The 26,380-nt window shown below is 47.7% G+C and overlaps 1 protein-coding gene across 1 annotated transcript in view; it reads right to left on the bottom strand.

Annotated features, from left to right (window-relative positions):
* Positions 1-22,577, bottom strand: part of Adam19 (ADAM metallopeptidase domain 19) — an 88,175-nt gene extending 65,598 nt beyond the window's left edge. Inside the window, 3 exon segments of the mRNA XM_051168237.1 lie at positions 12,725-12,795; positions 18,045-18,133; positions 22,338-22,577. Coding sequence (XP_051024194.1) covers positions 12,725-12,795; positions 18,045-18,133; positions 22,338-22,434 — 257 coding nt within the window. The 5' untranslated portion in view covers positions 22,435-22,577.
* Between the last annotated feature and the right edge of the window lie 3,803 nt (positions 22,578-26,380).

Here is a 26,380-nt window from a genome sequence, read left to right as displayed (position 1 = left end):
ATTGCATTAGGAGACCACCTGATTAGTCTTAACGACATGCATCTGTGACTCAATTGCCAAATAAGATTATTCTGAGTAACTGGGGATTCGGGCGCCAACGTGGAGATGCAGGCGGATTAACAACTCAATTCAATCTGCAACACTACTAATGGGTTCTTCCTGGAATGACAGAAATGACTCTGGGCTAGAGTGTACTGGTTGCTGCCCAGCTTTAAAAAACAAAACAAAACAAAACCACCAAACTAGGTGCTTTAAATGGGTAAAGTAAACAGGTGCATACAGTAGGTGTCAATGAAGCTATATGAAATAATGGTAAGATTGCTTAGGTTTCAAAGGATCCCATGGGTGGGAGTGTGTGCAAAAGCAATTTTCCTTCATGTATGCACGTGTTACCTGTAAGCTCCCTGGACTTGACTCTTATCCGTTGTTGTTTTGTTTTTCGAGACAGGGTTTCTCTGTTTAGCCTTGGCTGCCTTGGACTCATCTTGTAGAGACCAGGCTGGCCTCGAACTCACAGCGATCCACCTGTCTCTGCCTCCCGAGTGCTAGGATTAAAGGCGTGCGCCACCACGCCCAGTCACCTAAAGACTCTTACACATATTATTACTGCAGTGTTATTTGTAGTAACAAGAAATCTGAAACCTGATTCTCCCTTAATAGAAAAACAGTAACTTTTTGTTTTTAAGTCAGGGTTTCCCTGTATAGCATTGGCTGTCCTGGACTCGCCTTGTAGAGACCAGGCTGGCCTGGAACTCACAGTAATCTACCTGCCTCTGCCTCCTGAGTGCTAGGATTAAAGGTGTGCAAACAAATAGTAACTTTTGAGCTGTCATAGTCACCATGGAATTCTATGTCTTCTTAAAAAGAATAAAACAGGGCTGGGGGGTGGGGGGAGTAGGTAGTAGGTTACAGCAATTGTTCTGCAAGCACGAGGATATGAATTCAAACTCCTAATACCCATGCAAAAAAGAGGCATAGATATGCATGCCTGCAAACCCAACAGTGTGGGTTAGAGACAGGAGGATCCCACAAGTTCACTGGGCAGCCAGCCTAGCCTGAACAGCGAGCTTCCAGTTCAGCAACAGACCCCGCAAAGTGTAAGACATAGAAGATGACACCCAACATAGAGCTCAGGCCTTTTCATTTGTATACACAGGTTCACCTACCCATACACTCACACATAAACATACCACACACACAACACATACCAATACATAAAACACACACACACACATACACACACACACACACACACACACACACACACACACACACACACACACCACTACAAGCAGACTAATGTGGGAAAATACTGAGGATAAATGTCTTAGTTTGCTATCTATTGCTGTGATAAACAGCAGTTAAAAAGAAAATAAAAAAAGGAACCTGGGAAGAAAAATGTTTATTTCAGCTAACACTTTTACAATCTACTATGAAGGGAAGTCAGGGCGTGAACTTCAAGCAGGAGCCTAAAGGCAAGAACAGAAGCAGAGCTGGGCGTAGTGGCACTCGCCTTTAATCTCGGCGCTCAGGAGGCAGAGGCAGAAGGTTCTCTATGAGTTCTAGGTCAGACTGGTCTACAAAGAGAGTCCAAGACAACCAGGACAACAAGAGAATCCCTGTCTTGAAAAAAAAAACCAAAAAGAAAAAGGAAAGAAAGAAAGAAAAGAAAGGAAAGGAAAGAAAGAAAAAAACAAAGCAGAGACCATGGATGGATGGATGCTGCTTACTGGCTTGCTCTTCTTGGACTTGTTAATTTGCTTTCTGGTACAGACCAGGACCATCTCCCTGGGGCGGCACTGCCCTCTCACATCAGTTATCAGTCAACAAAATGCTCCACAGGCCAATCTGAAGGAGTCGAGTCCTCAATCAAGGTTCCCTTTTCCCGAGTGACTCTAGTTTTTACCAGGTACACAGAAAACAGCCAGCAGAACAAATAGTTTTAAGGTTCAAAATTAGACATGCAGTATGGTCTCATTTTTTTAAAACCCTGTAACTTTAATATTTACATAGTTTTGGCCTCAAAGTAACATTAAATGCTTTGATAATGCCCATGTTACATTTCCAAGTGATATAAAAATAGGTCATAAAATTCAGAGCCTACTGGGACTCCGTTTCCGTAAATGCGCAGAGTTAAAGAAGTCTATGTAATACATGGAGCTCATGGTAAGTGCTCACTCCCTGGGCCGCTGTTATCTCTAAGGTCAACAGCCTGCTCATGAAGGGATGGATCCTCGCAGTCCACACCAGTTTCCAACTTCTTCCAAGTCCCCAGGTTCCCTTAGCTCTGCAAGGGTCCATCTGAGGCCACTGGGGCAGCACACAGCTTCCTCCCACTCATCTCTCCCTGGCTCCCAATGAAGGGCAGCCTGAAGAAATAAGCTGGAGACAAAAGACAGGCGTACGCCTTCCTAGCTATGCCAGGCAACCCTGGCTGCAGGCCCAGGGAAGAGATAGGGCTGGAACTGGTAAACCAATCCCAACTGCCTTATCGGGTGGGTTCAGGCCTGATAAGGGGACTGATTCCACAGCCCCAGAAAGAGGTACAGTTAGGCCCATATGGGAGACGCTGCTACTCTGCATACTTGAGACACAGTTAGGTCAAACTGGGCATGGCTGGAGAGTGGAAGTGAGTGAGTTTCCTCCCTGAGTTGTTGGGTTTTTTTTTTTTTTTTCCGGGGGGAGGGGAGAGGACAGCAGGGGTAGCTTAGCTGTCTGAGACCCTCTTTGTAGGCCAGGCTGGCCTCGAACTCACAGTGATCTGCCTCCCTGGGAGCTGGGATTAAACGTAAGCGCCACCAGGCCTGGTTTAGAGACAGTAGGTTTTAAGGTCAACTTTTCTTATTACATTTGGGAATCAACTCTGGGAAATTCCCTCTTACATCATTCCTCACTGTTTTTCTGACCCTGCAAAATTACAAATAATAGCAGCTATTTATTGCACTCTCACAGCATGCCAGGCCCAGAAAGTTCCTTAAAGTCATCATGTTACTGAATTCTATGCATGGTCAGTGAGACTTGCAAAGGTTATGGGACTTGGCAAAGCTTACACCTTGTGTTGGTTCCTCTTACTGTTGCTGTGGTTTGAAAACAAACAAACAAAAAAACCCTAGAAAGAGCAACCTCAGGGAGAAAATATTTTTGGTTGGTTTTTTGGTTTTTTTGAGACAGGGTTTCTCTGTGTAGCCTTGGCTGTCCTGGACTCACTTTGTAGACCAGGCTGGCCTGGAACTCACATAGATCGACCAGCCTCTGCCTCCCAAGTGCAGGGATTAGTTTGAAAAGATTTTATTTTAGCTCACAATGCAATGGTACGTCCATCATGGCTGAGACTGATTCAAGGCACGGGGAGCTAGAAGCCACTGGTCACATCACATTCAAGAAATAAGCTGGAGGCAAAGGAAATTGTCTATGAATGCATCGAGTTGCTTATCTGACAACATGTCACAGTCACAATCTACACAAAATAGGAGGAGGAGTCCAAGTCTGGTCTCTGACAGTCTGGATTACCCATTACATTACACTGGCATTCTAATTCTGATCAGGGCTTGGGAAGGGAGTTGTGGCATTCTGAATGACAACGGCCTCCACCGGCTCATATATTTGAATGTGCATCTCCCACCCTCAGCAGAACTATTGGGGAAGGATTTGGAGGTGTGGCCTTGTTGGGGAAGGCGTGTCATGGGGGTGGGCTTTGAGGTTTCAGAAGCTCACACCAGGCTTTGGGTTGCTCCGGCTTGTTCTCTGCTCTCTCTGCCGGCTGCCTGGGGCTCAGATGTGAACTCTCAGCTACTGCTCCAGCACCATTGCCTGCCCCGCTACCAATTCAATCAAATCCCCCGATATGATGACTACAGCGTAACCCTCTGAAGTTGTAAGCAAGCTTCCAATTAAATGCTGTTTTTTTGGTTTTTTTTATAAGTTGCCTTGGTCATGGTGTTTCATCACAGCAATGGGACAGTAACTAAGACAGAAGGAGAGGGGAAAGACTTGGTGAAAGTGCTGTGCCAGTGTTGACGAAGAAGAGCTCAAACCCAGGGTAGGTAAAATAATTCCTTGGGGAAGAGGCTTGGACTTTGGCAATGGGGCAATGGTTTAGAGAGTAAAGCTCTTGCTGGACAAGCATAAAGCCTTGAGGTCAGTCCCCAGAAACCATGCTTTTAGCAGCCACACATGGGGCCACATGCTTGCAAGCCCAGTGCTGGGGAAGTGGAGGCAGGTGGATGCCTGGGGCTCTCTGGCCAACCTGCCCAACTTGGTGAGCTCCAGATCTTACCTCAAACGGCACACGTACTACTTGAATGTGCACAAATGTTATCTGTACACAGAGAGAGAGAGAGAGAGAGAGAGAGAGAGAGAGAGAGAGAGAGAGAGGGAGAGAGAGAGAGAGAATGCCAAGGCAAAGACAGAGAGACAGAAACAGATGTACTGACTTAGACCAATTTGGACTTTGGGGTCAACCAGACTAGGCTCACATCTATCTCTTTGCCTCGCACCCTGGTGAACTTCCAAAAAGTATAATATTTTAGAGACCCCCTTTTGCAAACAGACCTACATAGGTCCCTATATCTCCCAGTGACTGTGGTGACGACATTAACCAGCTACCTTAGGGCTGTAAGCCGGGCCTATTATGGAGGCAAGCATCTGCAGCATCATAGAGACTGATGTTACCACTGACACCATAAGCAGCATCCAGCCACCCACCATTCCTAGTTATCCTTGGCCTGAAGTTCTCTAGCAGAGTTGACATTGGAAGGGTTGTCACAGAACTTAGGTACGATTGGCAAGCAACAACCACACAGGTTTCTCAATTGTTTTGTTCTTGTCATTCCCTGCCCCCCACCCCCTTTACTGGTAATGCTTTGCATCATCAAGATTCTCAGAAAGTATGTTCTAGAAGGAAGTGGTAGATTAAGGCCTGGAAGCTCAGCTACCAGAGAGGCTGACGTAGGAATATCAGTCAATCAAGAACATTCTGGACAATTTAGCAGAAGTCTGAAGACATAGCTCAGTGGCTGAATGCTGGACTGGCAGGTGAGGCTCTCAGTTCAATTCCCAGTAACACACACACACACACACACACACACACACAGAGAGAGAGAGAGAGAGAGAGAGAGAGAGAGAGAGAGCGCGCTAGGGATGTCTCCAGCAATAAAAAGCACTGGCTGCTCTTCCCAAAGATCCAGGCTCCCTTCTCAGGACCCACATGGCCCTTCACAGCTGTCTATAATTTCAATTCCAGGGGATCTGACAATTCTCTTCTAGCTCCACGGGTGCCAGGTATACAGGTGGTGCACAAATATGCATGCAGGCAAAACACCCACACACATAAAACCCAGTAACAAATAATTTAAAAATAAAGTTAACACACACTGAAAACCTGCTTGACATATAGCAGACATTGGACTAAGCAGATATTACAACACAGCATCTCCAAGCCATAAACACTGTTATGTTTGTTTCTGAGGTTTGCTGGGTTGGGACCACAGAAGCTTGTTTTTTCACAGCTCCGGATGCCAAAAGAATGAAATCAGTATTACAGTGCCAAAAATCAAGGCTCCCACCAGAGAAACTGCCTCTTCCAGTACTGGTGGTTGCCACTGTCCCTTGGCTTAGGCATCGCTCCACGACACCTATGTGGTCCCAGCACCATCCCTGCCTAGGATCAAATCTCCCTCTGCTTAGTTCTTAATAGCAGAGCCTCTGTGGCCTCACTATCAGCACATCTTGGTTACTTCCATTTTGGAGGCTGCCTGACATTTTGGGTGATTTTGCAGCCACATGCTTTTGGAAGACCACTCTTAATCATTAATACAGGGACCAACTTTGAACAATGGACCCTGAAAAGGCATTGTTTCCAGTAATTTGGAAATGATGCTGCCTTACTCTGCTCAGATTGATGTAACAAAATACCACAAGTGGAACGGCTTATAAACAACAGAAATTAACATCTCACAATTCTCAAATAGCTGGTATCAGCCAAGAGCCACTGTACTACAGAGAAGCTAGTTCTAGCTGCATCTTCATAAAGCAAGAGTGTTCTAGCTTCCCGGGGACTCTTAAAGGCCACCTAACTCAAACATGAAGGCAGAGATGCCATGACCCAATCACTCTACAAAACTATGCCTAACGTAGCACCTTAAGGGGTTGGGATTTCAATACACGGACGTGAAAGAGACGGCAAACCTCCAGCCCATGGCAATCAGACAGCTGCTTATGCACAACTGTGGTTGAGATCCCATCAGACACTCTGATATTCCATTCATCCTACAACATCAGGCCTTCTGTACAACATGGGAACTGTAAAGTGATACAAATCTGTCTCCAAGCCTCAGTGGGAAACTACATCTCAAGCAGAGCTTTCAGGTAGCGCTAGGACAAGCCACCTAACAGCACTCAGAACTCATAGTCACTCATGCATTCATTCATTGCCTTCGGTGGAATAGGGCTGGTTCTGTTCTTCCTATTTCCCACCCCACCCCCCCCCCAAAAAAAAATGTCTGCGGAAATTTTCGGATACTCACAGGCAGCTCTCATCAAATTCTGTTGTCCCCACCCATCCATCCAGCTGCTTCCTTGGCACTAAATCTCACAGGATTAACGGCAGGGAACCAGGAGCCCAGCTGCATGCAGGCTTTGCAAAAACATTTTGAATAGTTGAGATCTGCCAAATACTTGGTTAAAGTATGATATCCTTTAATTTCTCGGGCCATGTGTTATTTTAAGTGAAATGTAATCCATATGCCTGTGATTCATTTAAATGCGACTCGGCAAAGTGAGGTCTGCTAAGGGCACTGGGACGCCAGCTAAGCCTTTCCCAGTGTCTCTTTGACCCAGGAAATTAAATTTTCCAACAACCAATGAAATTTCTGGCCAGGGAGGGCCAAAGAGAGGTATCCTCAGCTCTAGGTAAAATGTTGAACTTTGTCCCCATCTGAGGGTGCCTGGGTGGAGCATGGCAGCTGGAGTGCTATGCTTGCCTCTTGTCGGAAGTGGCTGAGCAATTTCTACAAGAACTCCGTGTAAGAAAAATGTGGAAATGAGAGGAAGTAATTCGAGTTGTCTGTAGCAAACCCTCTGCCTGATGATTCCCCACGCCTCTGTTCCTCTAACGTTAAACAAGCCAACTAGGGCTAAGGGGAAGGAAGAGTAAGATTAGAAAGATGTGGCTGGTGCTGGCTCCTGCTTGTAATCTCATTATTTGGGAAGCACAGACCAGAGGATTGCCATGAGTTTGGTGACATCCTGAGCTATAGAGTAAGACCCTGTCTTTAAGAAAAGGAAGGAAGGAAGGAAGGAAGGAAGGAAGGAAGGAAGGAAGGAAACAACAACAAAAACCAAACAAACAAACAAACCAATGGTGAATGACTTAATTTTCTAGGCTGACTCTAAAGTTTCACAACAATAAAATCAATCTTCTCTCCTATAACAGCTGAGACGGGGAGAAAGCTTATTGACAAAAGTCATACTGAATATTAACAATCCTATAACTCTAACCCATCAAAAGCTATAATGGGTATTTAAACTCCTAAAGCTCCAAATGTCCAAGTCTGCCTTAATAATAATGACAGCATAAAATAGCACAAATATCCATTGTTATTGATGAGCCTTGTACCTTGAGATCAAAGGCTCTCTCTGTCTCTGGTCTCTCTGTCTCTCTCTCTGTCTGCCTGACTGTCTGTCTGTCTGTCTGTCTCTCTCTTTTATATAGGGTTTCTCTATGTAGCCCTGGCAGCTCTAGAACTTGCTCTGTAGACCTGACTGGCCTTGAACTCACAAAGATCGACCTGCCTCTAGCTCCCAAGTGTACAGACTAAAGGCGTGTGCCAGCAATAGTGTGGGCCACCACAAACTGACTGTGAGACAAATCCTGTCTTAAGACGAAACATAAATGTCACTATGGTTTGGAGTCGAGGCAGGAGAGGACTCTCAAAAGAGGAGTTTCAGGGTGTGCTCCGAGTGGAGAAAAAGACACCTCCACAGGTCCTTCTGTCCTGGCACTGTTTCTCATTTGCTTGTTTTGTTTGTTTTTAAGACAGGGTCTCCCGTAGCCCAGCTGGCCTCAAAACCCAAAGCATACGTGAGGATAACCTTGAACTGATGACCCTCCCTCCTCCATCTCTGGAATGCTGGGATTACAGGCACGCACCATCATGGCCAATTTACATCCTGGCCTGATGCATGCTAGGCAAGCATGTGAACTGAGCGCCACCCCCAGTCTTCACTTGTTTTTGAAGGTGACCTTATTGGTTGCCCATTGGTTCAGAAAGTCAGTCTTAAGAGTCAGGTTGAACAGGTCAGTGGACCCTTCTCTTAGAAAAAGTAACCATGGGTGAATACGGATAGGGCCCACAGCGCCATGTCTCCTGTGATGCCTTCAACACAAGAAGAGCCCGTCTAATTGTCAGACACAGCCCCCAGGTTAATGGCAGTCCTCAGGAGAGGGAGTAAGTCACAGAGGAAAAATATTACCGATGTACGCCACCAAATTACAGGCTGTGAGTAGCAGCCTGTAATTTCTACCCTGCAATTCCCGTCCTGTTCTTTCTGCTGCCTAAACTGGTGAGACCTAAACTAACAGTTCACCCCAACTTCAAGGACAGGGCTGGAGGCATGGCTGGAGGCATGGCTGGAGGCATGGCTGGAGGCGTGGCTTCTCTCTTCATCCTGCCACCCACTGTTTGGTGGAGGGAGGAGGGGGGAGGGACACGACACTTCACATTTCCACTTACACAATGTCCTTTAAATAGGTAATACAAGAAGAGTCTTAAATCCCAACTCAAACAAAAGCCTTATTTTGCAGAAGAGAAGGCTGAGGTTTGGGAGGATGGGCTGGTGTATCCATCAACTCCACATCATCTCTCTGAGCTTAGGGCTATATCCACCAGACTGCAAGCCTGGATCCCAAGTGACTGTCTCCTGACAGCTATGCAACACTCTAGAAGTGTGCAGAGTGTTAAGTGTTTGCTGTCATAGGACGTAACATCATGACACTCTCCTGAGGCTCTGCAGTACAGTTTTCATGACACTCAGGTGTATGTAAAAATGTTTCACAGAATAGTTTATATGGTAAAAAAAAAAAAATAAAAAAAAAAAAAAATCTCCTTCCCGGAGCCTAGGGAGATGGCTTAGAGGTTAAGAGCATTGGCTGAGCTTTCAGAGGACTCGGTTTCTATTCCTAGCAACCACATGGCAGTTGACAATCATTTGTAACTGCAGTTCCAGGAGACTCTGAAACCACTGCAGGTAGCAGGCATACACACGGTGCTTATATATACATGCAGGCAAAATACCCATGCACATAAAATAAAAATATTTTTTAATCTTTTTTTTTTTGTCTTTCTTCCCAGCGACCCTAGAAGTCTGTATCAGCTTCCCTGATACAGCACATGACAGTTACCATGTTCTCAAAGACACAGGAAAAGTCTAGAAAATCCCCTCCCCCCACCCCCCACCCCCCACCCCAGGCAGCAGTGAACTCTCCCCCTGTGGGCAGGAAGCCTTCACCATTCTGTTTACTTGGCACTGCTGTGCTGTCTGTTTTACAATGAATATGCCCCACTTGTGCGATTTGCAAACTGGAGCGAGAAATAATAACAGCTGCCCTTTGCTGAGAGTGCAATGCAAGCTAGACACTGGGTTGGGTCCCTTATACACTCGGGCAGCATCTCAGCCTCCTCAATGGCTCTGTGACGCAGGACTCTGATTATAGTCCCAGGTGACGGGACTGAGACTTAGAAGAGAACTTGTGGCTGTTAAATAGTGGAGCCAATGTCTGAACGCAAGACCCACCGTGAAGCCACGTGCTCATTTTCTCACAGGGGTCATTTCTTTTTCCGCCAGCCCCCGGCAGAAAAGGGGCAGCTGACTCCGCTAAAGCTCTGCCTGCCCTGTCCCATCTCCTGGCCCCTCCCCCCCCCCCCCCCCCCCCCCCCCCCCCGCTCCTCTGTCCGCACCATTCTTGGCAATGATGTCTCCATGTGTGAATTCCATTAAAGGCCCGCTCACTGCTATTTCGGGTTGTGCATTAGCTCGAGGACTTTGATTTGGATGGGAAAAAGCCAGACACCTCAGAGCAATGAAAAACAAATTTCAGTATCCTTCCCTTCACCGTTGCCCCAGAAGCCCTTGTCTGTGGCTCCTGGGTAGCCGGAGGGTCCAATGGATGGGCAAACTTCAGGGAGTGATGAATCATAAGAGATGACTTAGGGATGCTGAGATCTTGACAATCTACAGTGTCCTCTGAACTTGGCTGCCTCCCATCCCCGCCCTTGAAACCGTCTTCCTCAGCTTTCTCCACATCTCCCTCCTTCAGGTCTCCACTTGAATTCATTCCCCAAGGTCATTCCTGACTACTGTTTGTCAACATGGGCTGCTCCCACACCCCCTCCCCCCTCCCACCCCCTGCTCTTCCTGAGCCCACAGTGTTTGGCTTCCTGTATAGGGTTCTCATGATTTGATACAGTCTACACTAACTTCACTTACTGTTTTCCTTCTCACCACAATAAGAGCTCCACGCTAGCAACTCTTTTTTTCTCCAGAGTTCAACTCTCAAGTACCCACACTGGTGCATGGAACAGAACAGGAGGAAACAGCCGGGGAATGCTGAGGGAAGCTACCAAGAGGGTAAAAGCAAAAAAGTTTGGGGAGTTTCTGAGCACAAGGCCTAGACTCCTTAGCTACCACTGGAAAAAAAAATGTTAGAAAACTCAGAAGAAGAAAAAAACAAAAACAAAAACAAAAAACATTCATCTCTGAACCTCAGAGCTGTTTTGAATCTGGGCTCGCTGGCCCTATGAATGGGAGGACTTGGAGGAAATACACACATCAGGAAGCTGTGTGCAGTTGGAGTGAATTCAGCTCTAACATGTGTGCAAAAACAAAAAGCCCAATTTGGATGAAAATAGCAGGAAGTCCTTCCTCAGGGACACCTGGTGAGATCATGCTGTTTGCCTCTGCCACTTCCATTCTGGTCAAATCTCCAGCCTTCGATCGGTTGGTTGGTCCAACTCAAGGAGTCTGGGACCAGCATCTAGACCCACGGGCCCTCAATGGGAGTTACAGGTCAGGCGCAAACAATGCGCTGCACCTGTAAGAAATCCCTAGCATTTTCGAGGAGTATTAAAAATCAGAACAGAGCCCTGTGTTACGTAGCAATGTCCTTCATGATAAATGCCAGCTCTTTAAGTCACAGGGTGGCTTGCTTGAGGGAGATAGAACATTCCATTCTGCTGGGAAACTCACTAAACTCAGGAACTGGGCAACTCAAGACTTCTACGAAGTCCCTGAAAAATGACTAGAATCACTAGGTCCCTCCCAACCTCAACAGTACATAAACAATGAGGACTACCTTCTCTCCCAGAGGTTCAGCCCAGCCCAGCCACCTTGACCAGGCTCACACTACCTGAGCTGCAATGCAGTGAACTCCAGGCTTCCAGCTTTCATGAGCTGTCACCCATGCTGGGTGGGTCTTGGTGTGGTCACTATCTTATGAGTCACTTCTGTGCCTGTAGGTAACTAACCCTTACCCCTATTACTGTAAGCAACCCCAATAAAAATTACTGTTTCACATAGTTGGGACTTTGGTGGCATCCTCACTTTGATCTGTCATCCGTAAGCAGATGTTTGCTCACACCTCTCCAAGAGAAATGTCACCAAACACCCTGTCCCTCTAGCGGTGGGTGTGCTCCCCTTTCACCATACTGGAGACTCCACTGTTCCTTTTCTGCAAGTGTCCAAAGAGCCCAAATTTGGAATAAACCCTTCTTCTCCATTTCTCCCCAAGCCAAGTAGCCATTCCCACCCTTTTGGATGGGGAAGGCCTTGCTCTAGCCCTCTCTTGGCAGTGAGGCTTTCATTACTCATCAACTTCCAGGGTGTTCTGGAGGCTGCCAAGAGCAGACGGGCAACTCTCCAAACCAAGCATCCTTATCTACAACGTCTACATGGATGACAGAAGTGGGACCACTGGTGGGGAAATTATAAAAGCATTCAGAGTCCCTGGCCAAGTGGGAAGAGCTCTGGGAGGTCAGGTGGACCAGGGCTGAAGCCATAGAATGGGTAATCGATGGAGAGACATAGCCAGGCAGTGTTGTCTATTCATCCGTGAATTGAGGCGGTTACGCAGGAAGGCAAATCAATGGAGATATTTCTGAACCAGGCCACTGCCCAGCATGAATGAGGTTAGGGAAAAACTGGACCCGTGGAAGCCAGGAGGCTTCGAGCAATGCACTTCTCAGCAGAATCTTGGGTAGATGAAAGAATGAGGGTCAGAGGTGCCAAATCCCCTGCCCAGCCTCCTGTTTCTCCCTCTCGCCCTCTGATTGCCTCCACTTCCTGCCACACACTGGGCTAGAGCTGGGACGGCAGCTGCTTCCAGTCCCTTCCCGCCCTTACACACACACACACACACACACACACACACACACACACACACACACACACACACACACACGCCGGCAGTGAACTCCACGAAGCACCGGAAACACAGCCGAAGGAAATCCAAGCAGGATGTGAAACGTCCCGGCAATCTCCCAGCAGCCAAGAGACGGAGGAAAAGCTCTATCTTGGCAAGACGTCCCACAAAGGGACCAAGGACGGTGAGTTTGGGGGGGGGGGCACTAAACTTCTTCCTTTCCAACTGTGACACCTGTGTTAGACCAGGCATTGACTCCCATGAGTTAACTGTCTTGTGTCAGGCAAAAGAAGGGAGAAATGTACTTACTCATTCTTCTGCAGGTCCAGGATGAGCTCTCGCCCTTCGGCTGTGACCCTGAGCTCCGCTGTGAGTGGATGCTAAAAACAACAATGAAAGGATGTCAGTTCCTGGAAGCAGGGTCCTAGGCTCCCAGGGCTCCACCAGATCTGACACGATGTCAGCAGCACAGGGATCCTCCGGAAGCAAGGGGGGAAAGGTCATCAGCCTTTCCAGCCCCCAAACAACCTGAAGCTTTCTCATCTGCTTTCTCCGAAGGAGCAAAGGAGAGAAACTCAAGCTGAGGCTCAAGGCTGAGCCTTGGGACATCCTGGGGAGAGTCAGATGGCAGACTGGGTGTGCAGGGTGACCCCTATGGGGTTTGTGAGCCTGGATGTGTTCCCAAGTCTCCCTACATGCCTGTTTAATAGTTCCTGATGTGTGGTGGTAATAACCAAACTTAAGGACCAGATGAGAAAATGAACGTAAATGATATCACAGTGCCTGCTTTAAAGAAAGCTTTCAGTTTTTCTTATATTAGCTATTATCTTAAAAAAAAAAAAAAGACTGAGTTATTTTAATTTTTACTTTGGTTTATTTTATTTGGGCCTTCAATTTGGAAACTCCAATCCTCTCAGGGGTGACAACAGAAAACACTACAAATTAGAGCTATATAAGTCCAGAATCAAATGTATTTTACTGATTAATAATTGGCCAATGGCCAAGCATGACATATACCCAGCACAGATCACCTAAGACATGCAAATGGCCAATAAGCTTGAAGAATGTGCTTCTTATCCTGGGTAAACTCCCTTCCTCTCCCCATGACAAAAAAAGGATATACTAAACAAAATCAAAAGTCAGGAAGACCATCTGAAACAGTAAATCACATACCGAGCATGATGGTACACACCTGTAATCCCAGCACTCAGGGAGGCAGAGGCAGGCAGATCGCTGTGAGCTCAAGGCCAGCCTGCTCTACAAAGTGAGTACAGCCAAGGCTACACAAAGAAACTTGGTCTCAAAAAAACAAAAAATCTAATTTAGCTGGGTGTGGTGGCACACATGCCTCCAATCCCAGCATTTGGGAGACAGATGGATATCTATCTGAGTTCAAGGTCAGCTTAGTCTACAAAGCTAGTCCAGGACTGTCAAGGCTACATGGAGAAACCCTGTCTCGAAAAACCAAATAAATAAATGAAAAATTTAAAAAACAAACAGTAAATCACAATGCTGTGGCACGTACTGTAAAATGGGCACCCTCAGCTCATATCTTTGAGAATTTGAACTGAAACCAACTGTGTGGAAAATAATCAACAATATGGACCAAGACTATTTTTTAATAATGTACTTTTATTTTATGTACATTGGTATTTTGCCTGCATGTATGCCTGTTTGTGGATGTCGTATCCCCTGGAACTGGAGTTACAGACAGTTGTAAGCTGTCATGTGGGTGCTCTGGAAAAACAATCTGTGCTCTTAACCTCTGAGCTACCTCTCCAGTCCCTGGACCAAGACTTTTTAAATCTTTTCTTTTCTTTCTTTCTTTTTTTTCTTTCTTTTTCTTTTCTTTTCCTTTTTTTTTTTTTTTTGTTGTTGTTGTTGTTTTTGTTTTGTTTTGTTTTGTTTTTTGAGACAGGGTTTCTCTGTGTAGCCTTGGCTCTGCCTCCCTAATGCTCAGATTAAAGGCGTGCACCACCACGCCTGGCTCCGAGTTTTTAAATCTTTAAACTAACTCAGCAATATAAGACTGTCTGAAATGAACCAATGATACTTACTACTTCCATTTTCTTTTTTTCTTTTTTACTAAGTATGTGTGTATTGTATGCATGTGTGTGTGACAGTGCTGGGAAGAAACTCGGGGCCTCAGGCAAGCTCGACACAAACTGAGCCACACCCACAGCCCAATCCCTGAGCCACACCCACAGCCCAATCCCTGAGCCACACCCATAGCCCAATCCCTGAGCCACACCCACAGCCCAATCCCTGAGCCACACCCATAGCCCAATCCCTGAGCCACACCCACAGCCCAATCCCTGAGCCACACCTACAGCCCAATCCCTGAGCCACACCCACAGCCCAATCCCTGAGCCACACCCACAGCCCAATCCCTGAGCCACACCCACAGCCCAATCCCTGAGCCACACCCACAGCCCAATCCCTGAGCCACACCCACGGCCCAATCCCTGAGCCACACCCACGGCCCAATCCCTGAGCCACACCTATGGCCTAATCCCTGAGCCACACCCACAGCCCAATCCCTGAGCCACACCCATGGCCTAATCCCTGAGCCACACCCACAGCCAATCCCTGAGCCACACCCACAGCCCAATCCCTGAGCCACACCCACAGCCCAATCCCTGAGCCACACCTATGGCCTAATCCCCGAGCCACACCCACAGCCAATCCCTGAGCCACACCCACAGCCCAATCCCATTTCCTTTCTTAACTCCTGCTCCGCTTGTTTCCCAACTAGAATCTGCGCTTGGGACGACTCTGAGATAACCAGGGCCTTGGAAGAGATCTGACCTTTCCAACCAAGTACCTTGCACATTGCCTAATTAAACCTGTCACCTCATCTCAAGAGGGGAGCATTTGAGACCCCGGAAGCAGAGAGACAGATGGGTGCCACGGCATTTTCACTAAGAGACTCGCGTCCCGGATTCTGTAGTGCTGACTCAGCACATGGCCAGTACCCACAGTGATTGCCGTCCACTTGTGATTTTTGCCCCAGAGATGTCTGGAATGACAGCCCTGCCCAGTCACATTGAGAATCAAGGACACACAGCCCCAGTGGGCATTCGAGTACATAGCAACAGAACCCCAGCAAGAGGCAGGCGCCCCGTGTGACAGGAAGAATGTTGGCACAGCGCAAGGGATCCCATGCACATCCCCCCCGCCCCCCCGCAGAGACACAACCTGCCACATGAGAACTCAGCTTTATTTTTATGTAGGTAATCCAAAAATACTTCTGTTTCTGGAGGGTGCTCAGACACTGGAGATTTAAAATGAGATGTTCCCTGTTTCCAGGGAACTGTTCAAGCAAAACAGTGAAACTGCATCTCACAGCTCTATGGTACTTCCCTGTCCTGGGCTACTACAGACAGCTTTCCTCCTGGAACTCCAACCCTGCCTGAGGGACAACATCAGCACCAGAAGGTGGCCCACTGTTTGTACTTCCATGAAGGAAGGACCTTTCTGTTTAGGGCAAAAATGAGGCATCACCTCCAGCTACACAGCACCTGACAAGCTTGCCCTGTGTATAAGCATCACCGGAAACAATCTCGATTAGAATTCATATACAGTCAGTGTTTAAGTAGCGCCTAATAAGCCAATTCACTCAAACGCAAGTAAGAATCATAGCAAACTAACTGCTCCCTTCTATTCTTTCCTCTCCTCTTCTAGCTCTCTCTCATTCAACAAATACTTATGGTGCCAGGCACTGGGCTGACTGGTCCCTGCAAAATACAATGAGCCCCGTTCTGGGCAGACAGTGGCTCAGAACAAAGACAGGATCTTGTCCTCCACTCTGTTTCTCAGGCCCTTCCTGAGGATGCCCAGCATCCAACATGTGGAGGGAACAAAGCAGCCGCTATAAAAAGTATATCCATTCTTCAGTAATAATGGCGGTGGATGAAATATCCAAGACCTTAAATTTAAAAAAAAAAAAAAAAAATCTGCCTGAAAATGGCCATCCATTAATTTGTCTAACTTTCCCTGCGGCTATTTTCAGCCTTTCCTAGTTTGGATGAAATGAGTTCATGCTTTTTTTTTTTTTTTTTTTTTTTTTTTTTGTCTTTGCTTTTAGGGTAAAATGTTCCCTGTTTTTATTGTCCTTTTTTTCCTGTAAGTTCTCTTACTAAGCCCAAGCTGGCAAACTGGGGGACATGTCTCTTTGAGTCTACAGTAACTTAAGGAATTCTGGGTGTTTCTCATCTGTTTATCTTTCCAGATTCCAAGGCCACAATTGTCTGAAGTCTTTCCTGACACTTCTTTCCCCACCGGCTTTAATCTTGCTCCTATGTATTGCCCAATAAAAATCACAGGCCATTTGGCCCCTAAGAGATCACAGAAACCAGTCCTTCCAAGTGGGCATGGTAGCGTATCCCTGCATCCTAGCACTGGGGAGACGAAGCAGGGGATGTCTCAGGTCAGAGGCCAGAGTAGGAGATGTAGCAAGACCCTGCCAAAAAAGAACGGCGGCCATGCCCCACAACTCAGTTCCTCTTTATTCCCACTAAAACCAATGCTGGAAATGAGGAAGCACAAATAAAGCAGAAGGTCACACAACAGGTTACTGTCACGCAACAACTCCATTTCCCTTTCTAGTCATTTCTAACTTATTCAGTTAGTCATTCAGAACCAGAAGCAAGAACACCGCTGCCTACCGATCCTCTCTACAGAAGAAAAGACCATTTCTCAGCCATGTCCAGATTGCCCTCGTAATGTCCGTGCATTTTGCTAGTGTTCTGGCCAAGGAGCCTGTAGGGTAATTTTTGAGATTTATAACCTAATCCTAGATCCCTATATTGCCTCTCATTTAAAAAAATAAAATAAAATAATAAAATAGCTGGGTTCAGTGGCATATGCTGTCATCTCAGCATTTGAGAAATAGAGGCAGGAAGGTAGAGAAATTACAGGTCAGCCTAAGGTACAACTGAGACGTAGCCGCAAAAGAGAGAACTGGGCATGGCCCATGATGGCACCCTGGTATATGCCTATAACCCAAGATCCAAGAGATGGAGCCAGGAGTTTGAAGTCATTCTCAGCTATTTATTGAGTTAGAAGCCAACCAGGGCTACAGGAGACCCTGCCTCAGAAAACAAAAGGGCAGAAACATAAACAAAACAAAAATTCCAATCAAGATCTATGACAAAATCACACTGGCTCTCAATCTGTGTTAGTATTGTTTTTTAAGACTTATTATTTTTTGTGTACACCAGTGTTTTGCCTGAGTATATGTGTGAGCATCATGTTTGCCTACCCGCTATCTCCTAGAAGTGGAGCTACATATGGCTGTGAGCTAACATGTGGGTGCTCGGAACTGAAGCCCAGTTCTCTAGAAGAACAGCAAGTGCTCTTCTTAACCACTGAGCCATCTCTCCAGGCCCAATTTATGTCAGTATTACTGAGTTTTCATTTCCTCAACTAAAGGGACTTGGGAATGGTCTACAGATTTGTCATATACTGAAGGAAAAGTCCCCGCTAAGATATCCCAAGTTGACACAGCAAGAGGTTAGGGCCAGAAGCAGAAGCGAGAAGCCATGGTGGTGGTGCTCGGGGTAGCCCCAGGCCTCAGGAAGGGAACTGCCACTCTTGCTTCTCCAACAGAGGAGCTTGGGCATCTTACCTTTCCTCTCCTGGGGCTTTCTGAAGTCCACCACTGAGGTATTATGAGATCATGCTGCAGCTGGGGGCCGCCTTCTTCACTTCCTCCTCCTGCCAACACAAGACAGCATGACCATAAGAATGCCAGACCTCCACACCCCAGGTACTCAGGAGAAGGCACACTGTGCAAGCCTAGGTGCTGCTCCAGACCACTTCTGAGGCCTGCAAAGTACTCAGCCCAGAGGTGTCAGAAGACCTGCTGGGCTCTACTGGGCCTTGGTGACAAAGTGATAAAGACAAGGCAAACAAGGTCTGTGTCCCTGCCAAGAGACAGGAAATGAACAGACATTCTCAGGTGGTGCTTAACTGCCCTGAAGAGAAAAAAAAAAAAAAAAGATCATGCCACAGGATGAAGGGACGCTTAGCTGGTTGCCTATTTCTGTTGGTGGTGGTGGTGGTTGGTTGGTTGGGTTTTTTTGTTTTGTTTTGTTTTTGTGTGTGTGTGTGGTTTTTTGTTTGTTTGTTTGTTTTTGTTTTTGTTTTTTGAGACAGGTTTCTCTGTGTAGTTTTGGCTGTCCTGGACTCCCTCTGTAGGCCAGGCTGGCCTTGAACTCACGTCGATCCGCCTGCCTCTGCCTCCCCAGTGCTGGGATTAAAAGCATGCACCACCACACCCAGATGGCTTTAAACCTGTTTTAAACCTAAGGAACCATAGGAAGACAGTTGCTCAAAAATCTGGGAGAAGAGCACAGAATGACACACACAGAAATGGGCTTGGCCTCACTTAGGAACACGTAGGAAGAGGGCAAATAGTCTAGGAAGTCAGAGGACATTGGTAAATATGCTAAGCACGGTAGGTAGAGAGTCTACTAAACCAGGGGCTGTAGGTAAGAAATGTGCTAAGTGCGAGACGCCTGTGGGTGTAAGTAACACAAAGGCATGAAGGTGGTCTGGATTTCATTATGAGTAGACTTGGAAGATTCTGGGTGTCTTTTAAAAAAAAATGCAAGAGCAATATGATCTGTGTTAGTTTTGTTTTGTTTTTGAAAGATGACTCTGCCTGCTGGGTGGAGAATGGGAGGGGGGAGACGGGGACAGAGTAGAAGCAGCAAAGCCCTAGTGTGAGATGTGTGAGATGACGGTGGCTCTCACTGGAACAGCATCAAGGAGAATGAAGTGCTGAGACTGGGTATAATCAGAAGGCTGAGCTCACGCTTGTCACCCCTGAGCTTTAATTTTCTCTTTGGAGATGACAGTCACCTCCCCGGGAGTTCTGGGCCACAGGTAAGAGTACAGGTGAAGTTGCCTCCCAACTTGCAAACCATCACCATTAACTTGGAAATCATTAACCTTAGCTTGACCTTTTTTCTTACAGGCAACTCTGCAGCTGTATTTCCAGACCTTCTTACCTCCGGGTGCCCTTCTCACAACCCTTGGAAGAAGGCAATAAGTTCCCAAGAGAAGAGGCCAAAACCACAGGAGAGCCATGTTCAAGGATAGGAGACTTCAACACTCCTTACAGATTATCTTTTTAAAAACCGAGAGATGGAGAGATGGCACAGCAGTTAATAGCACTGCTTGCTCTTCCAGAGGTCCGGAGTTCAATTCTCAGCAACCACATGGTGGCTCACAGCCATCTGTAATGTGATCTGATGCCCTCTTCTGGCACGCAGGTGTATGTACAGTTAAAGCACTCATATACAACATATAAAGACTTAAGAATTTCCAGGTTCCTAAGCAAATTAGGTCTCTGAAACAGAGTCAATCCAGACTCCCAGAGATGTCACCGTGAACCCAAATATTCTGTTCCATCTAACCCAACCACACCAATCGCTTCAGTGGTACTAAAGATGGCTGTGCACATATTGTGGCATACCTCAGTTATCCCAGCAAGATGATGAGGCATTCCAAGGCCATCTTGGCTATACAGTGAGTTCTTAGATAGCCTAGGGCTACATAGCATCCTGTCTCAGAGAAGAAAATACTAAAGGTAGCTGGAGTGGTCGAATTACCACTGCTTAAATGCCTTTTTAAAATGGCTAATGTGATAACACTGCAGTCAAAAAAGTAACCTAAAAAAACGCCTCTTTGGTTTCATTTATGCTGGTACAGAGCAGAAGAGGTAGATGCATTCACATATTCACCGAATACGTTCTAAGTTTTAACCCTATGCTACTATGCTGGTATGTTCATGGGAGATGAAGTCAGGCATGGTCCCTGGTGTAAGGACTGATGAACTCATAAACAAAAGGAGCTGTGTGATGTCTGAGATGAAAGATCTCAGGGTCCTGGTAAGTACTGAAAGCAACTTCAAGTCTAAAGAAACACAGCACAGCTTAAGAACACACTGCAGCTTGAGAAGGGTTGCTCACAACTTGGAAAAAAGGCAAGAGGCACGCGGGGTCATCTTTTCGGCATCAGATCTGAAGCACTGTTTAACAAAGGGATGTCTTGAATGCTATCTCTGGCTTTCTTATTTGCTTTCGGTGGACGGCTTATATTAGGTGATGTTTAACATCAGCCGTGACACACAAAGATGTGAGTGATTTCAGGGGAGTTGAGAGATAGACCACAATTGCATTACTCTCAGTCTCAACTAAGGGACTTGACCACACCAATCCCCATTGTCACCAGAGTCCTGCTAATGCTTTTAACCAGCTTTAGCAGCTGCCTCTGCCACCTCAGGAATGAAGAAAAATCTCTGTCGCGTTAGTATGAGAGTCAGGAGTTTAACTCTGGGGAAAGTGTGCTTCTGTGATCTAATTGGTAGAATTCACAGTCATTTAAAATCATGGTTTTAAAAAACTTCATGATTTGGGAAATACCTCTAAAGTGGATGCATGGTATGTTTCCAAAGTCATCAGGATATAGTCATTGGAAGACGGGAAGGGGAAAGGAAAATATTAATAGCAACTGCTCATTTGGGGACCGTAGGTCATTTTACTACCTGTAGGTTTTTATTTCTTCCCAGGTCTACAGTGTGTCTGCCTCACTCCCTCCCGGGTGTGTGTTCTGGGGCCTCAGGATCCAGTGGAGCTTGCTTTCCTTGCCTTTCTTCTGTCACGTGTTAGGCTAGAAAATCAGCCTTGAACAGGACCTGGCTCCCTCTTCTCCGAAGAACCCCAGTCCCCAACGAAAAGGACGAACTTCCTCTTTCCTCTGTGAAGCCCCGTGTGCCTCAGTTTCCCTTTTGATACAAGAGCTTTCAAAGAAGGCTTCATCTGCCAACTGGAGCACGGGGTGGGGATTGGGACCCTTGGGTTAAGTTCTCACAAGTGTCGGAGGTGCAGCCTGCCCAGCCCTGTATCCGGGGGTCACTAGCTGGATTTGAAAACGCTGATGGTTGGCACAGCAAGCACCCCTCTGGAGTCAATCCGGCCCTCAGCTGCTGCAGAGCTAAAGCTTTCCCAGGTCAAAATGACAGAAGCCAGGCACTGTCCCTCCGGGACCGTCCCTTCCGCGAAATCCTATGAGAGCCTCTGAGGGATGCGGCCCGGGAGGGAGTGGTGTCTGGGAAAACAGTTGTGAGAAACAGACATTACCCAGTGTCCAAACTGGAAGTGCAGAGCCCACCCCGTTTTCTTCACAGATGGGGAAACTGAGGCCAAGAGGAGGGGCGCGCTGGGTATCAGGAGGTCTTTCTTCAATGTGGGGCGTACCTCTAAACACATCTGTTTTCTCGGTAATGAACTTCAGCTTACGGTCTGCATAAACGGTGTGCGTCGCCCTTTTATGGTCTTTCAGTAGGGTCGCTGCCAATGCAGGGTTGCTAAGTGTACAGCCAGAGATACCCAGTAAACCACCCTACCTTAATCTCTTGGAAGGCTTTGGTTTTCTACCCCACTGGCATGCATTTGGCCCCCAGCAAGATCCAGGGAGTGGCTCCCCCACCGATTGTGCATAGGATGCTAGGGGTGCTCCTCTGGGATGCTCTGGGGTTGTTAGAACAGCGGGCGCAAAACAGCGATGAGAGACGGATCGGAGATGAGAATTCAGAGCAAAGACTGGGAGAGCAACGGAAAAAAGAAGCCCCAAGCAGGAAAGAGGGAAGGAGATGGAGAAAGGAAGGCAAGCAGTGAGGATCCATGGCTTTGATTGCTCAGTAAGCGCACCAGATCCACGAGCTCACCGCTTGAGAACAAAGCCTGGGCTCCTAGGCTTAGGGGTGGCGGTACCCACGCCCCGGAGAGTGGCAGAGCGCGCTGGGATAGCGGTCCTGGAGCTCCAGGCCTGCAGGAGCGACTCCCAGACCCCTCAGGCCACCATCACCACCGCTCCAGCCACCCACGACCCTGCTGCGCGCGCTGCCACTTACTTGTAGTCCGTCCGGGTTCGCACGCCGCCAGCGGCCAATGTAGCTGCAGAGTGAGAGCCAGCAAGCAGAACCGGGCGGCGCCCGCGCGCCCGGGCATGATAGCAATGGCCCTCTCACTGTCCACGATCACACGTCCCCTGCCATTGCCTGCTTGCCACCGGCCTAGCGGCGGCGGCGTTTTTCAAGCAACCGCTAGCCTAAAAGCCACCCTGCCCACTGCTCAGACGCTCCGCCCCCAGCCCCTCAGGGCTCAGCCTGGAGTTGGAGGAGGAGAGGCGCCACGCGGATGGGGGGCGGGCGGTGGCTGGAGGGATAGGACAGCAGTAGGAGGGGCAAGCAAGGACCCCTGGAAGAGCAGCTGACTCAGGTGATGGGCACTCAGGATGATCCGAATTTCTGGAGTAATCCCCATGAGGCCTGGGGAAAGTACAGGGTTGGGATTGAAAGGGTTAATCCAGACATTGCTCCCCCCGCCCCGCCGCAGCCCCTTCTGTTGCACTGAAGCTAGTTTACTCCGTCCCGCTTTGTGCTAAACGCTTTGGGCGACTGAGGCAACACTTCCAGCGCTGCCTCCCGGGGCTGTCCACTCTTGGAAGCAGGCTCTGAAAGAGTTAATTCCAAGGCAAAGAATTAAATGCTAAAAGAAGTTGTTTTCTTATCAGGACTCCAATCTGGGCCTTTAGTCCATTCCTTCTGACTAGGGGGAGGGGTGGGAGGAAGGGGAGTTGCGGATCCAGCATCCCAGAGGACAAGACTTGAGTACGCCATAAGAGCAGAAACCGAACACCAACCAGGCCTAAGAAACACAGCCTAGACACAATTTCGGAGGAGGAAAGCCTTGGGCTGTATGTTGTGGGGGCAGGCGGGGGCAGAATTTGGAATGGTGAGGGCTTAGGGTTTGGGACGGAATGGAAGATGAAACCTGCAAAAAGTGTCACTAAGGAAATTACAGTAGCAAACACTTAGGATTTCCTTGTGTTGCCATTCCCCAGGTGCTAGGGCCTCTGATACATGATCTTGTAATGAGTCCGCAGTGGCTGGAACTAAATCTCTGCTGGGAATGTGTCTCACACTCACCGGAGCCACCCCTAGCACCCCCAGCACCTCGTAATCCCAGTAGTGCTGCTGTGCACCACTGTAATTCCAGCATTTAGGATCAAAAGTTCAAAGTTATCCTTTGTGGAGAAGGAAGATCATACAGCCAATGTCTGGGTTTCTCTTCTGTTCCACATCTGAATCATTACAAAGCCTGATGCCACATACCTTACTTGAAGGATGGTGAACAGAAACCTCGTAACCCAGAAGTAATCTCTATAAGACTGCCTAGCAAAATTTCGAGGGGGAGGGGTGGGTTGAGGGTGGGGCTGGGTGTATGAAAGCTGAGTCTGGCCCTACTCTTGTCAGTTCCTTTCTCTGAACCTCTGGCCAAAGCTAGATAGACTAACTGAAGATGTCCAGGCTGGGAACTCCCGAAAACGAAGCCTGGGTGGGTGAGCAAGGATATCACTGGGAGGATAAAACCATTCTTCCCTTTGATTGGGACAGGAACCCTATGAATGCTCGGCTCTCCTTCTGCTGCGATGGAATAGCAGATGGTGGCTTAGTGGGTTGCTTTTGTAACCCCAGGCAACAAGTGGTCTGACTAGTGTGAGGCATTAAGGAGGCAGCTGTTGGTCCTGGAAGCCGGAATTTCAAGCCTGACTTGTGGCCAGGTCAGCAAACCGCTGTGTCTTCACCTACCTCCTTCGCTGTATGTCCAGAGAGCAAGCTCTGCTGTCTTTCTCTTGCGAGGATGTCAATGCTGTGTGTGAACCCATCCTCATGAGCTCATTTAACCTGCGTCTCTTCCTTGTAGGCATCTTGCACATAAAGCGGTACCAGGGCTAGGGTCCCAACAAATGGATGGTTGGGAGGCAGGAAACTTAGTCCATCACATACCATCTTCTCATCCCTAAAGATTATGCTTTCACATGCAAAAATGCAAAAAAAAAAAAAAAAAGCTCACCTACCCACAGCAGCCCTCAACATCAGTTCACACTGGCACCTATTGAAAGTCCAAAAGCTCATCTGAAGAGCATCTAATTTAGGGATGCCTGAGAAGGGAGTGGCTCATCCTTAAGCCAAACTCCCGCCCGCCCCCCCCCCCCCCCCCCCAGCCCATGGAACCTGACAAGGTATGAGCTTCCAAATGATAATATTTCTTTTTTGTTGTTTTTTTTTTTCTTATTTGTTTTGTTGGTTGATGTTTTTGTTTGTTTTGTTTTGTTTTTTCTCCCAGAGACAGGGTTTCTCTGTGTAGCCCTGGCTGTCCTGGAACTCTCCTTTAGACCAAGCTAGCCTCAGACTCACAGAGCTCCACCTGCCTCTGCCTCCTGAATGCTGGGATTAAAGGCGTGTGCCGTCACGCTCGCCTTTGGTTGGTTGGTTTTTAAGACAGGGTTTCTCTGTGTAGCCCTGGCTGCCTTAGAGCTCATCCTGTATGCCAAGCTGGCCTCGAACTCACAGAGATCTGCCTGCCTCTGTGTCCTGAGTGCTGGGCTTAAAGGTATGTGCCACCACTGCCTGGCCAAATGATAGCATCTCAAAGAGGGGTAATCAAAGAGAATGGAACAGCCGATACCGAGGAGTCCAACACTTTAGCCAGGCCAAATGTATTATGTGGCCTGTAGGTCACCTGACACAACTGCGTCATCCTTCAACCCCACAGATCTCTGTCAGAGCCAAAGTGGGGGTGGGGGGCAGAAGGAGGGGTGGATCCTGCCTCCTAAAGCACCCTTGGCCTGCATTTGTGGTAGGAGTGGAAGTCCTGATCAACTCGGGAAAGCCTTTAGGGTTCTTCTTCCCGTTTCTCCAAGGAGACGCAGGCAGCTGACAGCCTTCTTTCACCTCATGACTGTATCCTACAATCCCTTCTGCATCCTCGGCTTCTAGTAAACTGGCTGATCAAGACTGAGGGATTGTCCAGTCACAGGCTTTCAAGTTCCCTCTACCACACTTCCCGCTACTTCCTGAGAATGGGCCAAGTCCAGTAAGCTCAAGTCCCTACTACAATTCCTTTCATTTGTCTCTTTTTATTTGTCTCTTTCTTGCATTTAAATAAGCAACACTGAGAAGTCAGGATGCTTCAGCTAGGAATTTCCACAGCCAAATGGAGTCCTCCCATCCCTCTCCCCCGCACAAAAGGGCCACATTTGAGGAAGGCTAGATCCCCAGCTGCTGGCACAATGCAGAGGTGACTGCATCATAAGAAGGCTAACTTCATTGCGGGTTAATCTTCCTGAATGGGAGGTCCATCCTGCTTAGAGGAGATAGCCCCTGGAGGCCTGCCTTTGCCAACCATCTTCTCCACCAAGACCTCTCGCTGCTCTCCGGCTGCTAGGAGGTGAGACTCTAAGCCCTACACTCCCCCCATAGTTCTGTTTTGCTCCAGTCCTCAGTGCAATGAGGCCAAGTGACCATGGAGAGAAACCAGGAACCCAAATAATTCTTTCTCCCTTTCAGTTGTTTCTTCCAGGTATTTTGTCATAGCAACTTAAGTCTAACACCCTACCCAAGTTTGTTGTTTGCAGTTTCTATTTTGCACAGAATGCTAGAGCACAATTCAGTATAACATGTACCTGGTTGCCAACACTAGTTCCTAAGACCTCCCCAGGATCACCTTGGTTTTTATTGGATGGATGGATGGATGGATGAATGGAAACAGTCAAAGCTGGCTTTAAACTCCTGGCTATCCTTCTGCCCCAGGACCCCCTTGGTTTTTATTGGATGGATGGATGGATGGATGGAAACGGTCAAAGCTGGCTTTAAACACCTGGCTATCCTTCTGCCCCAGCCTCCTAAGTATTGGCGTTACAGGCATGGGGTACCACACTCATCTTGACTCACCATTAATGCTTATATTTCTATCAGCTCACATTCATGATAATATAAGCAGTCCCTGACACCAAGACACTTTCAACGCACTCTTTTCTGACTGAGCCCTTGCTAGAGTCACCTAACGTTTGCATCTCTGCACTCCTCAAGGCATGGTTGGCTCTTTATAA

This window comes from Acomys russatus, chromosome 25 (assembly GCF_903995435.1).
Source record: "Acomys russatus chromosome 25, mAcoRus1.1, whole genome shotgun sequence".
NCBI classification, from domain to species: domain Eukaryota; kingdom Metazoa; phylum Chordata; class Mammalia; order Rodentia; family Muridae; genus Acomys; species Acomys russatus.
This window is presented reverse-complemented; position numbering and strand designations above follow the sequence as displayed.